At 37.0% G+C, this 19,380-nt stretch overlaps 2 protein-coding genes across 2 annotated transcripts; both read right to left on the reverse strand.

Annotated features, from left to right (window-relative positions):
- Positions 1 to 429: 429 nt before the first annotated feature.
- Positions 430 to 3,703, reverse strand: LOC107282386 (platelet basic protein). Its single transcript, XM_015810156.1, has 4 exons — positions 3,545 to 3,703; positions 2,600 to 2,705; positions 2,414 to 2,498; positions 430 to 705 (listed from the first exon to the last, which is right to left on the reverse strand). The coding sequence occupies exons 1-4, from the start codon at positions 3,633 to 3,635 to the stop codon at positions 694 to 696; spliced, it is 294 nt and encodes a 97-aa protein (XP_015665642.1). The 5' UTR covers positions 3,636 to 3,703; the 3' UTR covers positions 430 to 693.
- A 4,764-nt stretch (positions 3,704 to 8,467) lies between these two features.
- On the reverse strand, positions 8,468 to 17,781 carry LOC107282364 (epididymal sperm-binding protein 1-like). Its single transcript, XM_015810133.1, has 8 exons — positions 17,715 to 17,781; positions 16,854 to 17,003; positions 12,680 to 12,844; positions 12,027 to 12,191; positions 10,718 to 10,864; positions 9,886 to 10,077; positions 8,640 to 8,795; positions 8,468 to 8,490 (listed from the first exon to the last, which is right to left on the reverse strand). Exons 1-8 carry the CDS (start codon positions 17,779 to 17,781, stop codon positions 8,468 to 8,470), a joined length of 1,065 nt encoding a protein of 354 aa, XP_015665619.1.
- Between the last annotated feature and the right edge of the window lie 1,599 nt (positions 17,782 to 19,380).

The raw sequence follows: 19,380 nt of genomic DNA on the forward strand, positions 1-19,380 counted from the left end.
TGACTAAAATTCACTAAAGTACTCCAAATGTTGCATCAGAATTCCCCATGTTATTACCAGTCACCTCATCCCCAAGAGCCTAATCCTAATTAATTACTTCATATTAAGACCTTATCTTGTATCAGTCAGTATTTTTTTAGTTTTTTTTATTTAGCATATCATTTAAATCCTAGAAATATATCCCCAAACTCAAAAAACAAATTAAGATTAGGAAAAAAATATTTATTATTGTATATATTTATTGTATATATGTTTTCCTCTCCAATTCAAAAGAAACCAGAGAAGCAATTATTAAAATGTCAAAAGCAAAGATGACGATGCATACAAAACAATCAGCTCCAATTCTGATGAGGATATCAATGCAATTTTGTTAACAAGATTACACAAATGTTTTACTATAGCCTTCTATGATGGTGGTTTTTATTTTGTTTTCCTGATTTTCCTCACTCTTACTAACAACTCTGGCATACCTAGGTAATCCTGCAGCAATTAGGGATTGCACCACTTAGTATCAGAGATCAGTCCAGATCAGTTAGATGCTGCCACCTGCTGTACATTTAATGTATGATGATGCAAAGCAAGAAAGCAGCGTTTGAAAGATTCCTTATAAAATCATCAACGGCAGCAAGCTCTTTCTTCTATGTAATTTTCTAGCATTTTTTCTTTCTCCCATCCTCCATTTTGCATAGCTTGTTAGTTGTTTTCCTGTGGATTTAAACAGCAAAATATAAATATTGGACATAAAATGTTACCAAAGCATAAATATATGCATAACTACCATAATTTATACTCATTTACATATTCATTGTGCTTAAGTACTGCTGAAACTGAGCCAATTCATGATACTTTACAATGCAAATGCCATATTTGAATTAGTCATTTTGATCAGGTAATATTGATCTATGAGTCAAGAAAAATTAAGGCTCAAGAGTCAAGATAAAATAAAATTCAGAATTCAGTAGCTAATTCAGGGAGTCTTCTCACTGCAGTTACAAGTCATGATAGTCATTAAGGGAGGCGTGCATATGAGCACCTAGCTTAATTTCCTCAATCCATGCTCTCCCAGTCGCCAGGCAGGTAGTTAAATGGAACATAGGGTGCCTCAGATAGGGAAGGCCCTGGGAGGCCAAACACAGAGCTAGAGCCATAGTACAGCACTATCCCGGCACAAGTGTGGCCTGCCATCCCCACACACTGTGCTTGGCTTCCTGCCTTGCTGGGTCCCCACAGACTTTGGGCCTACTTCCAATTGGGTCCCACACTCTCCACCTCACCTATCATAGCTTAGCTCACTTACGTTTTACACATATTTCCTTCAGGAAGCAGCTGCTTCACCACGCAATCTTCTTACACGGAGATTACATGCACCATTCCAAAAGTGGGTTTCATTTTGGAAGCTGTTCCAAGGGATGGATCAGCCAAGGGATGGATCAGCCAACTGTTTTTCCAGAAGGTCATTTAGTCTATGTAAGAAGGCCACATAACAAAATGGCTGCTTTCCAAAGGAAATCTACAAAAAAAGTAAGTGGACCAAGCTGTAGTGAGGGGTGGGGAGAAGGGTGTGAGACCCAGCCAGATGGGAAGCAGGCCTAAGAACTGCAAGTACTTAAAAGAGTGAGAAACAGGCCCAAGCCTTGGGAAAAGATAAGTGAGCAGGTTGCTGCAGTATTCCTGCACTCAGTTGGAAAGACAGGTTACCGTATTTTTCTATGTATAAGACACTATTTTTTCCTGCAAACACCCTGTTTAAAAATCAGGTGTGTCTTATACAAGTGCAGCATCTTATACACGAAAAAATAATGGTAACCTCCGTAGCCCAGGGCATGCCTGTGTGGGTTGCCATGCCGCCTGGTGCAGGTGTCAAACCCCTTGGGCTTGCCACTAACGGGAGGGGGGATGGGGGATGGGGCAAGATCGTTGGCCGGCTGAACTTCCGTATTTGCCAGCTCAGCTGTTTGGCGCTCTGCCAAACAGCTGATCGGTGCGAAGAAACTCATATGCCAGAGCGTCTTATACAAGGGTGCGTCTTATGGACAGAAATATATGCTAATTGCCAATCACTCAACTTTTGTTCAAGGGCATTGCAGTGGCTGTAATTTTGGGCAGGCATTGTAAGTTTCTTCATTTCTTCATTTTGAACAATTCATGAACATCATAAGTAGAGGACTTCTTATAGGTCTGGGTTTAATCAAAGTCAAGAAAACTATTGCAACCACTTCTTTATTTCTAATACCAAATTCAACTGATGCCTCAGGCCAATAGGATACTAACTATGGCAAAGAGCAATGAAAGGACCTTTATTAGCCTTATTTAAAGATAAAATATCCATTTTCAATCAAATCCAGTAATGTCATTTTATTTTAGAAGTGTTCTTTAAACCCATTCACTTCCCCTGAATATTTAAGATAGATACCCTATTCAGGAGAACCTGGACAATGCGCTTGACCCACTGAGTTTCTGGATTCAGGCAGGCTCTGTTCCCATCCTTCAAGACAGCTCTGATAGATAAGATAGAGAAAATGGCTGGATGAATGAACCACTTTCATATAACCATCACTCTTTTTAAGAAGGGAATATAATCAGGCCAGAAGACACTTACATGACTTGCAGAACACTGCAATGTTGTCCTGACTGGATTAAATGTACAGAATTAATACTTGCTGGTGTGATAGATGAGGTTGTAGAGTTACACTGACACTCGTTACCTGTGGAGACAAAGAAACCAGGAAAAACTTGAATGCTAGACATACATCCAAACTAGCTCCACAACCATTGCCTTACATATTAAGCCTGGAGACCGTTTATCTGAGGTACAAGCAGTGAGACGGAGGCCCCTCAAAATGCACCAGAGTGGATCCATCATTATTCAAAGAATGTGAAATCCAACCTTGGTTAGTTTTTGCAATGCATAAAGAAAGAGTATCTTCAGGCTCTAGAATGACTTCGTTGCATTTCGATTTCTTGCTCTTCTTTAAAAAAAACTAAAAAGTTTTTTGCAAAATACAAACAATACTTTTTGTATAAGTAAGAGTATTAAGTGAATAAGAAAGAAAAAAACAGAAGAAGATAAACATGAAGGAGTGGCTTCTAATCTTTTTTACAGCATTACAATGCATTTATATTTTATCCTCTCTTTCTAAGCCATATCCTGGCTTTTTAAACTCTTCTTAGTTTGTCTAATTGAATAATGTTATTGTTGTTGTTGTTATTACTACAAAATGAAGATATTTAATGTTTTTATTATTACTGATTTTTTAAAAAAATATCTGCTACACTAATATTCCTTTTAAAGACTTTTTTTTCCCTCAGCAAGCTTAGGTAGCAACAAGGGTCTTTGCCGGTGGAGCTTCCTTTCCTTTCGTTTCTTTCCTCAACTAAGGAGCCCATAAGCCTTTCCCAGGCTTGACTCCAGAAAAGAAGGGAAAGAGGCCGCCTCTGTTCCACGCGCACCAGAGCCAATTGCACAGCGAAAGCGGGTCTCGCACCTCCGCTTGTTTCCCTGCCACTCGCTCGCAGAGCCACTACAAAAGTGAGGCCCGCTTACCCTCGATGGGCAAGGCGTTCCCGGTCGATGGAACCAGGACCATGAGGAGGAAAAGAAGCAGAAAAGACGCGCTGAAAAGTTGGCGGTCCATCTTGCGTCGGGGAGGCTGGAGGATACTCTGGAGTGCCCGCTGCAGGCTTTTTATACTTTTGTAAGTGGCAAGGCAAGGAAGAGTTGACTCAGAATAAGCCCACCCATTAACATTGCCTTGGCCCACGACATAATGTTTCATGATGGCCAGGGGATTGCGTAAGTTTTCCGCGAAACAAAAATACAATGCAAAAGGAGGAGGACTCCTGGCCCCTGCGTTGGGGAGGTAGGTTGAATCTTTCCTGACGGATGTTAGCCTCTGCAAAGCTAGTGAGATTTTTTCAGATGTCATGGGAAAGGGGAAGATCAGATGCGAGTATGCGTGCCATTTTCCAACCGTTTCTGGAACTTCTGAAATAAACTCTTCCATGTTTATCCACATACATGTGTGCATATTGTAAACATTGCATTGCTCCCCTTAATAGACCAGTAAAAGAGCAGCTGCCTTCCTTTCATAATTGCATCTTTCCATCTATTTTTTTCCTTTTTCCTAATCCATTCTATAACCAGTTGTGTGCCTATGTGTAGATACTCTCGTTTTTCCCTTAATTCTTATTTAATTTCATTAATGAAAAAATTCCTTTTGCAGAAGAGAATTTTGAAGGATTTTCATGGTTTGGGTGTGTAGTTCTTGCAACTAGGAAAAGGCCACTATTTTTCAAAGAGTGGTGCCATTGTCACAGCTAAGAAGAATGTCAAATTTTGAAAAAATATTTAAAATATTTTCCCCTGGGGAATTTTGGGTAAAAAGATTATCCAAGTTTATAACCCACTATTTTGATGGAGAATTTCAAACAGAATTTGTGCTATTTTCTAGTAAGCAATTCAGGTGAGGTCAGTTATTGATTCATTATGTGCCATCAAGTTATTTCAATTCCTAGAAACATGGGTTTTTGGCATGCCTTTGGGTTCAGATACATACAGTGATTTAGAGGATTTTAAGGACTAACATTCAATGGAAACCAGAGCTTTTTCTCTGGAGCTGATGATAAACAATTAGAAAGGAACTAAGGAACATTGTTTTATATATGATAACTGCAGCAAGATTATTGTATGCATAAAGATGGAAAAAATGGGCAATACCTACAATGGAGAAATGGTTGATGAGGGTGACAGAACTTGCCAAAATGGCTAAATTGATTTGTTTGATGAGAGAAAAGACAATATCTACATTTACTAGTGCCTGAAAGCTTCTTACTTATTTCTTGCCCTTATTATTTTTGTAAATAATTCAAGGCAGCGAACATACCCAATTCTATCTCCTCCTCCCACAACAAGTACCCTGTAAGGAGAGTTGGGTTTAGAGAGCGTGAATGGTTCAAAGTCACCTAGCCAGCTTTCATGCTCAAGGTAAGACTAGAATTCAGTCTCCTGGTTTCTAGCCTGATGCCTTAGTCAGACTATGTAAAAAAGAAAAAAAAACTTATGATTTATGGTTTTGATGAATAGCAGGGTGGATTATAGAAAAGGACTGTCACATATAACTTGAGAAGGATAAAAATATAATTGTGCTTATAGCTACTGTAAAGATTGGAAGCCACATCTTTATACTGTATGTTGCTTTATATATTTGTTTTCTTCTTTCCTTATTTCTTCTACTTTTTCTTTATGTAGTTTTAGCTTTTTCTTTTTTCTCCCTTTATCTTTATTTTATTTTAGTTTGCATTAGTTCTTATCACTGGTCTCAAAACTGTCAATAAATGTATGTGTGTCTGTTTTATACGCTGCTTATCTCACTGTTGAAGCAACTTTACATATATATAAAGATTTTCCCTATGATGATCTATCCCTAATCTGTTCTTTATAAATAGTCACTCAATGATGTACTCATCACCAGGGTAACTGAGTCCATCCAGTTTGTTTCTGGACATCCTCTTTCCTTTCACCTTTTCCAGAGATCTGGGTTTCATATAATATGTTTGGAGTAGTTTATTTATTAACTACATTTAGAAATGACCCATCTCCCTCCTAAAGCAACTCTGGGCAGTGTAAAAATGGACATAAAACAAAAAAAGTTTATGTAAATATTATAATAGAAGACAGTTAAAAACAAGAATGAAATAATTAAAATTAAAAAGGCAGGAAAGGGGTTTCAAAGCCAGTCTTATGATTGCATGCTCCTCTGTGAACCCCAACTGAACTGGCAGGGTCAGGGCTTTAGGCATGTTTTTAATTTATAAATTTTTATAATATATTTATATAATATAATTTATATATTTATTAAATTTCTACACCGCCCATCTCACTTAAGTGACTCTGACTGTTTACTACTACATAATAAAACAGTATAAACATCTAAATAAAAACACAGATTAAAGACAAGATTAAGAACAAATTAAAATGTGCAAGTTAAAAATAAAAAATCAAAATTAAAATTTCAGAACTCTTTTAAGTTTCAGCCATCCCCAGCATTGCATCACATTCTTAGACCTTAATACTCTTCCGGGAAAATCAGAAGAAGTGGGTGCTTGCCTCACCTCTGAGGTTAAGATGTCCTAAAGAGTTAGGTTATATACTATCCTCAAATGCGGAACTTCAAACCATTGCATCATAAATTCTTGATAACCATGAATTCTTGCTTACATAGAGGTATTTTTTCCAAGTAATCCGAAAATATTTTATGTAAGCTACCGGTACTTTGCTTTTCCAATTAAACTTCTTTGCTTTTAACAGTTTACTCCAATGAATATTAGCCAGAAATTATAAATCATGGAGGAGGGAGGAGGAATTACTATATTTCCTTCTTACTACCACTAACTACATGCCAACAAGCTTCTGACATACCATGAAGTGCCAAACTCCCCTTCCTTAAACTCTTCTGTATAATCAAAGGTTTAGAAACTTGTTATATTTTTAAAATAATTAAATAACCAGCAATGTGCTGGATTAAAAAATAATGTGTGAATCATTAAGGGATTAAGCAAATGTATAGAAAATACACAGACATATAACCACATCAGCAGAGAGATATCAAGTATAAAGAGTTTAATTTTAAGTGTTATATCTATTTTATAAGTTAAGCTAGAAGGTGATTAATCAAAGTCTAACTCAGAACCCCACACTCAGGCATTCAATCTCATTTAAGCACTACTCTTCACATAACTAAAAGTCTAAAACCTAAAATATTATTAGTGCTGATGTGAATCATCCACAGACATCAAGATCCCAAGTGAAATACAGACCAGTGGCTTCTAAAAGATTTCACTTGTGGTATCAATGAAAATAAACTAGAATCAGAAATAGATGGGTTAAATCCTGCTGCCAAATTAACAGACAGTAGTAGAAATCACAATGTCCAAGCTATTGGTTGAATGATTTTGTAATCTGGAAAGAGAGGCAATTGTTCAATCACGCTCATGTATATATTCACATCTAACAAATAATGGACAAGACCAGTAAAGTAAGTGAGGGTAGTGACTTATCCCATAAACACTCCATAATTTCTGGTAAAATTCCAGCTTGTAAGTAAAAGATGTTCTAGAATACATCATTAACACCAGTTGTGCATATTATGGAGTTGGGCAACATAGGAAGATACGTTCAGCAGGATTCTTGGTGACTGTGTATTGAAAGTTTCCTTGACATGTTTTAATATAATGTCCTGGTTCCCCCTCCCCCAAAGTAACTGGGGAAAAGGAGGTAATAGGAAATAGAGCATGATGCCTTTAGAGAGAAATGTTTAAATATGTGCATCTTTATTGAAACGAACATAGAAATATTTAAATACAATACCAGAGTTTAGACTCAGGGTGCAAGAAACAAACTTTCTTGTTTTTATTGTTTAATTAATGGGGTAGGTCTTTAGCTTTGGGTTTTTGGTTTATAAAAATGGTTTTACTGATTCCTAGAAAAGCCAATAAGAAAGATCTTTTCTCTCCCTTGTTTCTTTTCAAATTAAGTCTTTCTCATTCCTTCTGTACTGAAGCATTAGAAACATGGCATCCTTAAATGTAATCTTAGAGTTCTATCACTATTTTTCAAAAATCTCTTCCTTGTGGAAAAGGAAAGGGCTCTGCCTAGTTGCTCTTCCCCTAACATTGTGTGCCCCTTCTGCCCACAGCACCATTTCTGAGGTCTGTGCATGAATTCTGTATTTTCTGGACTGTCCTTATATCATCACATAGACCTTGTGAAGATTCCATGTGGATGCCATATTGATATCTAGAGAGTACCAGGTTGGGCTTACAAATTCTGCCTCATTTACCTTTCTATGTGTTAAATGTACAAGTGGGACTTTTTTTTTGTAGTGATCTTTATTCAGAAGGCAATCTGCAAGCTAAATTTAGGATAGAAATGGTTAGAATTAGATGATTAATATTTTCAGCTTGGAGAAAAGAAGAGGATGTATAAAAATCACACATGCTGCAGAAATTGGGGAAAATTGGATGTTTTTCTCCTTGTCTCGCTCCATGCTAGAGCTTAGGTTAATCCACTGAAATCAAACACCTGAAGATTCAAGACCAATCAAAATAAATACATCTTACATAGTATATAGCTAAACTGGGATTTGGTACAAGAATTTGCTACCAATTGAGCAGTTTTTATAGGAACTAGAAAAATATCATAAAAAATCAGCTATCAATGTCCATTAGTTTGGCAGGCTGAAATTCCTATAAATACCAGCTGCTAAGAATAATTGTCCCTTTGCCAAGAATGGGAATTTTCTGAATATTCTGCTATTATGTGATTCAGACTGTGTGATCAGATTGCTGGATTGACTGTCCCACTGACCTATCTAACAGGGCTTTTCTTACATTTTTTTGAACAAGAATAAAATAAGGAATACTTTGATATCTACCTAAGTGACAGTTTATTAGTTACTTGTTTCAGTCTTCATGGGTCTTCACTTGGTAAATCTGTTAAATAAAAAATAAAATTTGTGTGAAAAGAAGAGAAAGGAAAAGGATATAAACAAAACTGTCCCAGGGAAGCGAGCAAACGATAACGACAAAAACCAATTATAAATGTGTCCTGCCTTTTGCTTTCACCAACTTCCTGTCCTTACCTGAAGGATCACAGTATCTCCACTTGTTATCTGTATCATAATTGCCGGTGAGGGAGCACCAGAGTTTCCAGCTTAAAGTACCATCGGTTGTACATGCTGAGTAAACCTTTTTTTTGTAGGCAAAAGGAAAAAAACAGGGCTCTTTTGGTTCCGCATCTTCTCAAAAAATTATTGAAGACAAATGTATGTGGGAGAGAAAGAGAAAAAGCATAAGATCAAACTCTAAAAGCAGAGGAATGCAGTTCCAGTCATGCTATATTCACTTAAAGCTGTGAGGTTCTTGATGGCAAAAATGTAATTCCCATTCACAGCTCCTTAAACCATCTTTTTTTTTCAGAACTTTACAGCAAAGCAGTAGTGCAATCTTGGGGAAAGTTGTGACTGCTTTAAGGAGATGTGGGTGGGTGGTTTGTATCCCATTTTTTTTTATCCTTTTAATTTTCAACTTCAAAGTGCTGCACAGCCCCCTTAGTGATTTTTCTCCCATGATTAACAAGAAGCAAAATTTAAAATTCAGACTCTGTTAATTTGTTTCATCTATCTTCTATTTCCTTTTAACAACATACACACACAAACAAAGTAATAACAAATCTTATTGTTAAGTAATTAGTTCAAGACTGAAACTATTAACACAACTATTAACTACAACTTTGATATGAATTGTGGTATCTTATACTCAACTTTGGATGAAAAGTTAAATAATATATTTGCTTGTAACAATAACATCCTAAATGACAATTAATATTCATAGAATGCTTATATTTCTCTTTTGTGGAATCAGTAAGCAAAAGGTATGAAGTGGTGGTGCTAGAACTGAAACTGGCCTAAAGGATTCACTTGTGACTTTCAGTGTCTAGCAGCCAAGTCAGCATCAGAAACTGGCAATATTTGATGTACACCCGAATCTTTTGCATACTGGGAGTCCCACTATTACCCTTCTTAGTATTACTTTTTGTTCATCTATTATCTTAGAATATCAGACTAAATGTGTCATTATAAAGGCTTGGGACATAGCAATGCTTAAATGCAGATAACACTTTGAATGGATATAGTAGAGGTGAAGGATAGTTATCTGATTCAAACCTGTGCAAAGAGAAAATGTAGCTGCATAAAAGATTGAACCAATAGTCCTTTGGTTTAAAAATCTGCCCCAAGATGGCTTACTTTCAAGTAAATGTAAATAAAATTGTGCTGTGTTCCTAAACCCAACCATTTATCACCATCTTGATATCTTGGAGCTACCTGCCTTTTTTCTTGTTTAAACGTGTATCAGCACAGAAGCTCCATTTCATGTCCACATCAAAATTTTCTGTAGTGGCACACCAGAATCTCCCATTCTTCTCATTCTTCTCATCCTCATCAATGCAAGTGGTAACCATTTCTCCTTTGTAGTTGAAAGGGAAGACACAAGGCTGGCCATTGGCATTCCCACCATATTCTGTGAACGTAGGGAGGACAAAGAAAAATTGGGAGAGGGTTTGGTTCAGTTGTCCAAGAAAAGGAAACAAAGCAAGTACTTAGAACTCTGGGTTGGAACTCTATGTGGGTCAAAAGGGTATCACACTGGAACATTTTCATATTTTAATTAAGTAGAGAAGAATACTTGGAGTATGATGCAATGACCTCGCCAAAAGAGACAAAGCCTCCACTTCTTGCTAGTTTGGGAAAGGGATTAAAGGAAAAATCATTATTTATGTCGATTCATATGTCCATCCCACCCATATCTGTGACTTCAGGTGGCTAATTGATTAAAAAAAAACACAACAAACAAGAAATGAATAGCCCAATAACAATATAAAGCTAAAGAGTGCTTGAGACTTGTAACCCAACAAACCCAAGAAAAACATTAAACAGCCCATTTGACATCCTATCCCAATATCCAGGAGAACATCTAGTACAGATCATTAACACTTTGCTGGGCTTCTGGGGAAGAATGGCACACTGAAATGTCTCCACAAAAAGTGCAACTGAAGGAAAGGCCAGTGAGTAGACTGGCTCTTCAATAATTCCTCTCCAGACAAGGAGAGGATTTGAGATCACCCACAAGTGTGCCAGGCAATTGCTTCTTGCTCCCTTACCTTGAAGGGAGCATGATTTCCATTTTCTGTCGTTATCGTAGTTTGGAGTTGTGGCACACCATAGCTGATTGAATAAAATCCCATCTGTGATGCAGGAATAATAGGATTTGTTCCTGTATATGAAGGGGAAACTGCAAGGGGCAGGATCTATAGAGGAAACCCAGCAAAGAGGAAGAAGCTTTGATTGAAGCAATGTAAGGAAAGGATTGGTGTGAGCACTAAGGATGAACAGGGTTAACTTCATTCTGTAATCAGAAATATTCTTTTCAGATATAAAGGGAAATGGTCAAATGTTCAAATTCTGTACATAATACACATTAGGGGCAAAATAGCAAGTAATAAATATAAATTTATTAAAGTAATAAATAAAGGATTAGAAACCACATTGCTGCCATACTGTGGCATGGAAATGAAGAACACAGTACTGAAACAGCATTTTCCAAAGGAATATTTTTGAACAAGAAACCAACATACAATTGAAGTGTAGATTTGTTTATTGATAGGTGAAGTACCCTAGGCCAGGAAACAGAAGTCTAAAGAAGGGGGGATTGCAAACCCTCTTTATAGATTTATTCAGATTTTATCTTTATTTAATTGTCACATGATAATTACAAATACTCATTAATTATGAGGTAGGCCATAATGTTATCACTCTAGTTCAGGGGTGTCAAACTGCCAGCCCGCAGGCCAGACACGTCACATGGAAGCCGCGCCCACCCCATTGCCAGCAATGGCAAAACAGTCCCGATACGTCACATGACATCACATGACGTCGCGAGTTTAATATGTCTGCTCTAGTTGATAAGGTTGATCTTGACACTTTCCTATGGAAAAAATAAAAGACCTAAATTGTTATTTAGTCACTGTTTAAAATTTTTGAATTCCTAGTGGTTACTCTTGCATTCTAGTGATTAGCTTTTTCACTTCTTAGCATATTGTTACTTTAATGCATTTGAATTCCAAGTACTTGACTTGCTTTCTGCAGAATTGCAGTACAGTTGTTTAAATATTACATACAACTTAGGTCCAAAGTTGGACCCCTCATTTTTTCCCCTACAACACATAGAAAAGCAGGCATAAAAATAGGTAGCCACTGGAACCAAAACACATGAAGAAGGGAGATTTAATAATAGGGAGGTTATATGGCAACCAATAGATTTTTTTTATTACAACTCCCACAGCCATGAGAAGGATTGTTTCTTGACTATTAAACTATTCTTCTTCCCAAAGCTTGTCTTTTTTTCACAAAACTTGGATTCAAGTTACATCTTTGCTTTGTCTGGTTACTTCCATTATCTGTTTTGCTTACCTGAAGGCTCGCAGTATACCCACATAGGCTCAATGTCAAAATTACTTGAAATAGAACACCAAAGCCTTCCATCAGATCTTCCATCTGTTGTACAGGATGAATAAAGATTATTTTCAAAGATAAAAGGAAAGACGCATGGATTAGTAGGATAATTTGCATCAAGTCCTGGAAGAAGGAGAAAAAAAGGAGAATAATCATTTGCCATACTACTAAAGTCCATCAATTAATACAGTTTTAGTATTTTTTTAAGTGTGACCCTCAGCATATCGACTCAGAGGTAAGTCCGTTAGTACTATAGGTAATAGCATGCAAGTTTATATCCAAAACATTAATTCTATTAAGGAAAATTTTAGATTAATGGAGAAAATATTTATTTTTGGCTGAACCAGGGCCTTAATTATACCCCTTCATTTTATACTACACAACTGTCCATTGAATGATAACAAAATTCTATCTCCCCAAAATATCTAAATGTACTGTATCTTTGATTTGCTTTATTATATATGAAAAAAGCTGTACATTTGATATTTTACATGCAAGTTCCTTATAATTGTTGATGCTCAGCACAAACCAGAAACGGATATTCCGTATAAAAGGTTTTAATTTACCATAAACCATGACTTCTAATCCTTCTAGTCCTCAATTTCACTTACTGGTATCAGCACAGTAGCTCCATTTCTTGTCCTTATCGTAGTTCCCAGTCGTAGAGCACCAGAATGGCCCTTTACGGTCAGATTTGCCTGCGCAGGTGTAGTAAACATGAGTCATATAAACAAAGGGAAAGACACAGGGTTTTCCTCCTGAATTGCCTCCATACTCTAGGCAAAGAGAAGAGCACTTTGTGAATACATATTAGAGCAATGTATAAATATAAATACAGATATTGCTTTCTTTATCTAAGAAACGAGTGGGCAACTGAGGTTCTCTAGATATTTTAGACTACTATCCCCACAGTCCCATGACATTGGCTGTGCTACTTGGGACATATGGGAGTTGGAATCATGGAAACTTGGATTGCAGAGAAGGTTCTTTTCTAATACTGAGATTGTCACCAGCATAATAAAGAATAAGCTAAAGTGTAAAGGTCAGAGGAAAAGCTACATACTACACATAAATATAGTGAATTGCAAATAGAATACCCCAGCCATGAAGAGTTTCCAATCCTTTGCAAACCCCATTGAAGATAACCTGTGATTCTCTTCACATCTGCCAGAAATACTATAAGTCAATCAATGCTTGCTTACTAATTGCTAATGGAACAGTACAGAAAAAAAATCAGTCCAGAAATGCCCCGTTTCAAGCTACTATAGGCCCTGGAAACAACAATAAAAAACCTTTGTATCTCCCTTTATGCAGAATTAATTTAAAAAAATGCAAATACTATCCCTCTTCCAGGCAAGGTATGAATTAGACTTGGTATATTTGGGCTGTAAAATGCAGATGGCAGCAGACAGAATTTTCTTGCATCTCTACTGATATCTAATGGTCATCTGCACTTTTGACAGGCCAGATTTGGTGTACCTGTGTAAATGGGATGCCTCTTGCTAACTGGCATGCTAACATTATTGATAACATGCCAGTATACTCACTAGATTATAGGAAATACTGTAATACAAAATAGAACTCTGCATACCTTAAAAATGATTTGAAAAATATGCTTCAGAATGTGCATGAATAGACCTTGTGGCTGCTCTGGACATGATCACATTGCTCGGTATTATGAAGAGAGTGGCTGATAAAAAGTGGTGTGTGGTTTAATTTTTTTTTTACATTTTCCCACTAGCCATATTTCCTGGATACAATATAATATCACATTCCATCATTCACAAGGCAGTCCATGAAGCAGGTGTGACACAAAATTATAGAATTTGGGCAAGGATCCACAACATGAAAGATAACAGCAGAAATTGTACAAGACCATAGCACTTCACAAGATTTTAGTATTCCCACGAGTTGTCATGTAAAGACAGTAAAATTTTCTTAGAACACACAAAAAAAATTCTGTATGTTGCAGGTGAAAAAGAAGTTTCTGCTCCATTTTTTGTGATTCAGTCCCACCTTACACTAATTGCAGCAGGTCATATTGTCAAAAATAATTCAAGGACTTTCTAATATACCTCTGAGAATGGGAGTTTATCATAGACTGGTGTAGTCAGTGGTGTAGTAAATTCTTCCACATTTCTTAGCCAGCATAGCCGTGAGATATATAAAAAGGGAATGCATGTATCTGCAGTCCCAGCAATAATAATAATAATAATAATAATAATAATAATAATAATAATAATAATAATAATAATAATAATAATAAAGTTGGAAGGGACCTTGGAGGTCATCAAGTCCAACCCCCTGCTCAGGCACCTTTGGGATATGGTAAAGTCTGTTTACCGACAGGTCAAAGAAGAATTTTTGAAGGTCACAACCTCGTAAGTGACGAAGACCTCCGTCCAACAAGGTGACCAATTAACAAGATTGACAGTCCTTCAAAGAGGAATCAAGATCCAACGAAGAGAGGAACTAATCAAAGGTAGGCAACGAAGAACAGCTGCCTTCAGGCACTTTGGAAAAAAGCTTGACTCCCTCTTCTTTGTGGCAGCCCCTGAGATATTGGAACACTGCTATCATGTCCCCCCTCGTCCTTCTCTTTGTTAAACTAGACATACCCAATTCCAGCAACCGTTCCTTATATGCTTTAGCATCCAGTCCCCTAATCATCTTTGTTGCTCTTCTCTGTACTATTTCTAGAGTCTCAACATCTTTTTTACATCGCAGTGACCAAAACTGGATGCAGTATTCCAAGTATGGCCTTACCAAGGCATTGTAGAGTGGTATTAATACTTCGCGTGATCTTGATTCTATCCCTCTGTTAATGCAGCCTAGCACTGTGTTGGCTTTTTTGGCAGCTGCAGCACACTGATGGCTCATATTTAAATGATAATCCACTAGGACTCCGAGATCCCTCTCACAGTTACTACTATTGAGCAAGGTACCCCCTACACTATACCTGTACATTTGGTTTTTCTTGCCTAAATGTAGAACCTTACTTTTTTCACCATTGAATTTCATTTTGTTAGATAGCGCCCAGTGTACAAGTCTGTCCAGATCCTCCTGTATCCTAAGCCTGTCTTCTGGAGTGTTGGCTATTCCTGCCAGCTTGGTGTAGTCTGCAAATTTGATGAGTTCCACATCTATCCCCTTGTCCAAATCGTTGATTAAGATATTGAACAGCACTGGGCCCAGAACAGAGCCCTGGGGCACCCAACTACACACTTCCCTCCATGTAGATGTGGTTCCATTGAGGACCACACACTGAGTGCGGCCGGCCAGCCAGCTACAGATCCATCTGGTGGTGATGCTGTCTAACCCGCATTTTTCTATCTTATCAAGTAGTAGGTTGTGATCTACTTTGTCAAATGCCTTGCTGAAGTCCAAGTAAATTATATCCACAGCATTCCTCTGGTCCACATTAAAACAGTGAACCAGTTTCTTACGTTATTCTAAACAGACCGTACTAGACAAAAACTGTTTGGACACAACCGAAAATCATTACTGAAACAAACGGACATCCACAAGCGACTAAGCAACAAACTAATAGAAAAGGTCTTAGAAGGGTCCATAACAGGTCAGGCTGATAGGTCTGTAATTTCCTGGATCCATTTTTTTTTTCCTTTTTTGAAGATGGGAACTACATCAGCTCTTTTCCAATCCTCTGGTAGTTCCCCAGTGCTCCAGGATCTTTGAAAAATATAGTTCAGTGGTTCTGATATCACATCTGCCAGTTCCTTGACAACCTTGGGGTGTAATCTATCTGGTCCTGGTGATTTGAACTCGTCTAGGCTGGACAGGTGTTCACTTACCATTTTCTTGCCTATCTTTACATGTGTTTCTATTCTGTTTTTTGTGGCACTATTTTTGATAAGTTGGTCTGTTTTTTCCCTTTGTGTAAAGACAGATGCAAAAAACTAGTTAAATAGTTCTGCTTTCTCCCTGTTGCTTGTCACCTTGTTTCCACTTTCACCCACTAATGGATCAATCGTTTTCTTCACTTTTTTCTTGTTTTTACATGTTGAAAGAAGCTTTTTTTGTTGTTATTTTTGACTTTGGTCGCAAGCCTTAGTTCATTTTGAGCCTTAGTTTTCCTCACTTCATCTTTGCAGGCTCAGGCTATTTGCTGATATTCTGGCTTAGTTATGTTTCCCTCTTTCCACTTTCTATACTGGTCCTTTTTATCTTTCAATTTATCAGAGAGTTCTTTATGCAGCCATGCTGGTTTCTTTTGAGAGCTGTTATTTTTTCTCTTTGTTGCTATTGTGTTAGACTGGGCTTTTATTATCTCACTTTTCAAAATTTCCCAAGTTTCTTGAGTTGTTTTCCCCTGGAGGATTCTCATCCATGGAATCCTTCCCAAACCCTCTCTAAGTTTACTGAAATTAGCTCTCTTGAAGTCCAAGACTCTAGTTTGACTGTGCTCTATTGCTTGTGCTTCCATAATGTTGAATTCCAGTATTGCATGATCACTCCCCCCCCCCAAGGGTCCTGTGGCTTCAACACCTATCATTTCATCTTTGTTAGTGAGAATTAGATCCAATATGGCTAATCCTCTAGTTCCCTTCTGTACTTTTTGGGAGACAAAGTTGTCTGCTAGGTTTGTCAGGAATCTGTTTGATCTTCCACTTGGTGCAGAGTTTGTCTCCCAGTTGATGTCAGGGTAGTTAAAGTCCCCCATTACTATTGTGATGTGCTTCCTACATGAAGAACCCATGTTTGAGAAGGCTGAATTAATCCCCAAACTGCTGGATGTAGTATAGTGGTACTAGTTGTACCTCTTACCAGTAATAGCACATTGTTTCCACAGGCGTTTATCATCATAGTTATCAGTTAATGCACACCAGGACATATCCTTGCTGGAACCATCTGTGGTACACGAAGGATAATATTTTCCCTCATAAAGAAATGGAAAAACACATGGTGGAGATTGTGCTGAAAAGAAGAAGAAAAGGGGGGGAGAAAAACTGGACCTCTTTGAAGAAAATAGTGGTTTAAAAAAATAGAAGAAGATTAGGAATTTAGGTTTTTTGGGAATTCTGAGGCTAATAGGCCTGTGGGCCATCTTTTGGCAAAGGTTTTGAGTTTGGTCAGAAAAAATGACCAGCAGGCCTGACTTTCCCACAGTTTCACAGCTGCTATAAAGATATGTTTGTCACCTTGAATTATTTATAAAAATAATAAAAGTGGGATAAAAATTCAATAAATAAAATTTTATAAGGGTCATCAGTTGTTACTCAACTGTACCACCATCCATAATGCCTTCCCCACGCTAGGATATCCTGAGAATATCATGTATTTTGTGCTTTAGTAGTATCCCAGTTTTTCTAATAGAACTGACATAAGTTTCACGTATTCGTGGAATTCTTTAAAGCAACTTCAGCTTTTCCTAGAAGCATATGTCTCCTTTAAAGCATTAAAAACAGAGCATCGACCAAACAGAATAGTATTATCTCTGTATTATAATAGTATTATCTCTGATCAACAAAAAGGTCAAGCAAAAGCTCTATTAACTATCCAGATTAGATTAGGGTGTTTTTTTTCATATACACATGCGGTATAATGTATATTTGCGTTCATGAGATAATCAGAGAATTTAAAAGCTATTATAATTATATAGCAATTATAAGAGATTTCAATCCTTACTTTCGAGTTCCATAAGTAATGATGTGAAAAGCCATGTGTATACAAGGAACATTACAGAAAAGGCCATTTTCACTCTTGGTCAAGGAATCTGACAGGTCTGAAAAAAATGCACTATACTCTTTCTTTTTATAAGATCTGCTCGGCCACATCTTCTTCTGAAAACTGCAAAAAAAGATGATGTTCAAACACTGTCTCAGTTGGAAAATGAACAAATATCAAATAAGTTAACCCTTAGCACAGCATGAAATTATTGCTGCTACATTCAGCCATAAAGCACTTCATTTCTGTGGAATTAGCACTTTTAATTCAGTGAAAGCAGAGCAATGGGTATTCCAAGGATTGGTAAATAGTCAGAGGAAAGAAACCAGGCTGGTATCTGGCTACTGTTTATATGTAAACTTCACAGGCAGAATTCAACCAGTGGAATATTTTACAGAAATTTAACTTTAAAAAGACATCCCTGAAAATTACTGCAGATGAAGTTGCTGCAGGGATGAAAAATCAGCTTAATAGCTCCCAAAGAAAAGGCCCAGCCATGGAGGACTATTACATTATCTTGGAGATAGGGGTAGCACACTTCTAGGAGCTCTATACTGTATGGACACTTCTCATGGAAGTGGAAGCCTTAATCAAAATATAGAGAATCTACCAATATGGACAGTAGTGACAGAGATCAAGAAATGTGTTTCCCAGTTAAAATCAGGGAAGAGCCAGGAGAAGACCTAATCACACCATAGACCTTTAAAAACAACTTGGACTTCTACCCACCTTTCTCTTTATCTGTATTGACAACTACAGCTGAGCATCCAAGGACTAGGGGCTCACAATCATTGTCCCTATGTATATAAAAGAGGAAAGGGATAATCTTGCCAATTAGCCTGCCCAACACAATCAACAAACTTTATTTATTTATAAAGGAAACTCCAGGACTAACTGGAACAAGAAAACATACTTACAAAAGAGTAAGCTGGATTGGTTTGTATAATTTTTAATTTCTTATATAATTTTATTTTTTATATTTTTCAATTCCGTATACCACAACTTCTTTGGTCTTTCACCATAATAAAGGTTGATTTGATCAGCTTAGTACAAACAACAAAGACGTTCACAATATTTTTTAAAAAATAACCACATTTGATCCAGAAGTGGATCAACCTACCTCCAGAAGTTGTGAATGCTCCAACCCTGGACGTTGTTAAGAAGAGATTGGACAGCCATTTGTCTGAAATGGTATAGGGTTTCCTGCCTGAGCAGAGGGTTGGACTAGATGACCTCCAAGTTCCCTTCCAACTTTTAGTATTATTATTATTGATCATCGCACAGTCAGCCAGATGTTCAGACTAGATTTGTCATTTTTGTCTACCTATCGAGTCCTTACCAAGGACCTGGGATAGGCAGATGTGGATGTTTGTTGGGTTTATTATTATTATTATTATTATTATTATTATTATTATTATTATTATTATTATTATTATTATTATTATTATTATTATTATTATTATTATTATTATTATTATTATTATCTCATTAGCCTTTTGTGGATCACAGTCCTAGCTTACATTGCATTGGGGAAAATGTTGCATTCCTTTAAACACAGATGATTTCTTTTTGTTGTATTATAAATTACAATTCATTAATAACATCTGGAAGTGCTCTGGATCATGTA

Source organism: Protobothrops mucrosquamatus, unplaced genomic scaffold, assembly GCF_001527695.2.
Source record: "Protobothrops mucrosquamatus isolate PMUCROS unplaced genomic scaffold, P.Mucros_1.0 scaffold7, whole genome shotgun sequence".
In the NCBI taxonomy this organism is placed as follows: domain Eukaryota; kingdom Metazoa; phylum Chordata; class Lepidosauria; order Squamata; family Viperidae; genus Protobothrops; species Protobothrops mucrosquamatus.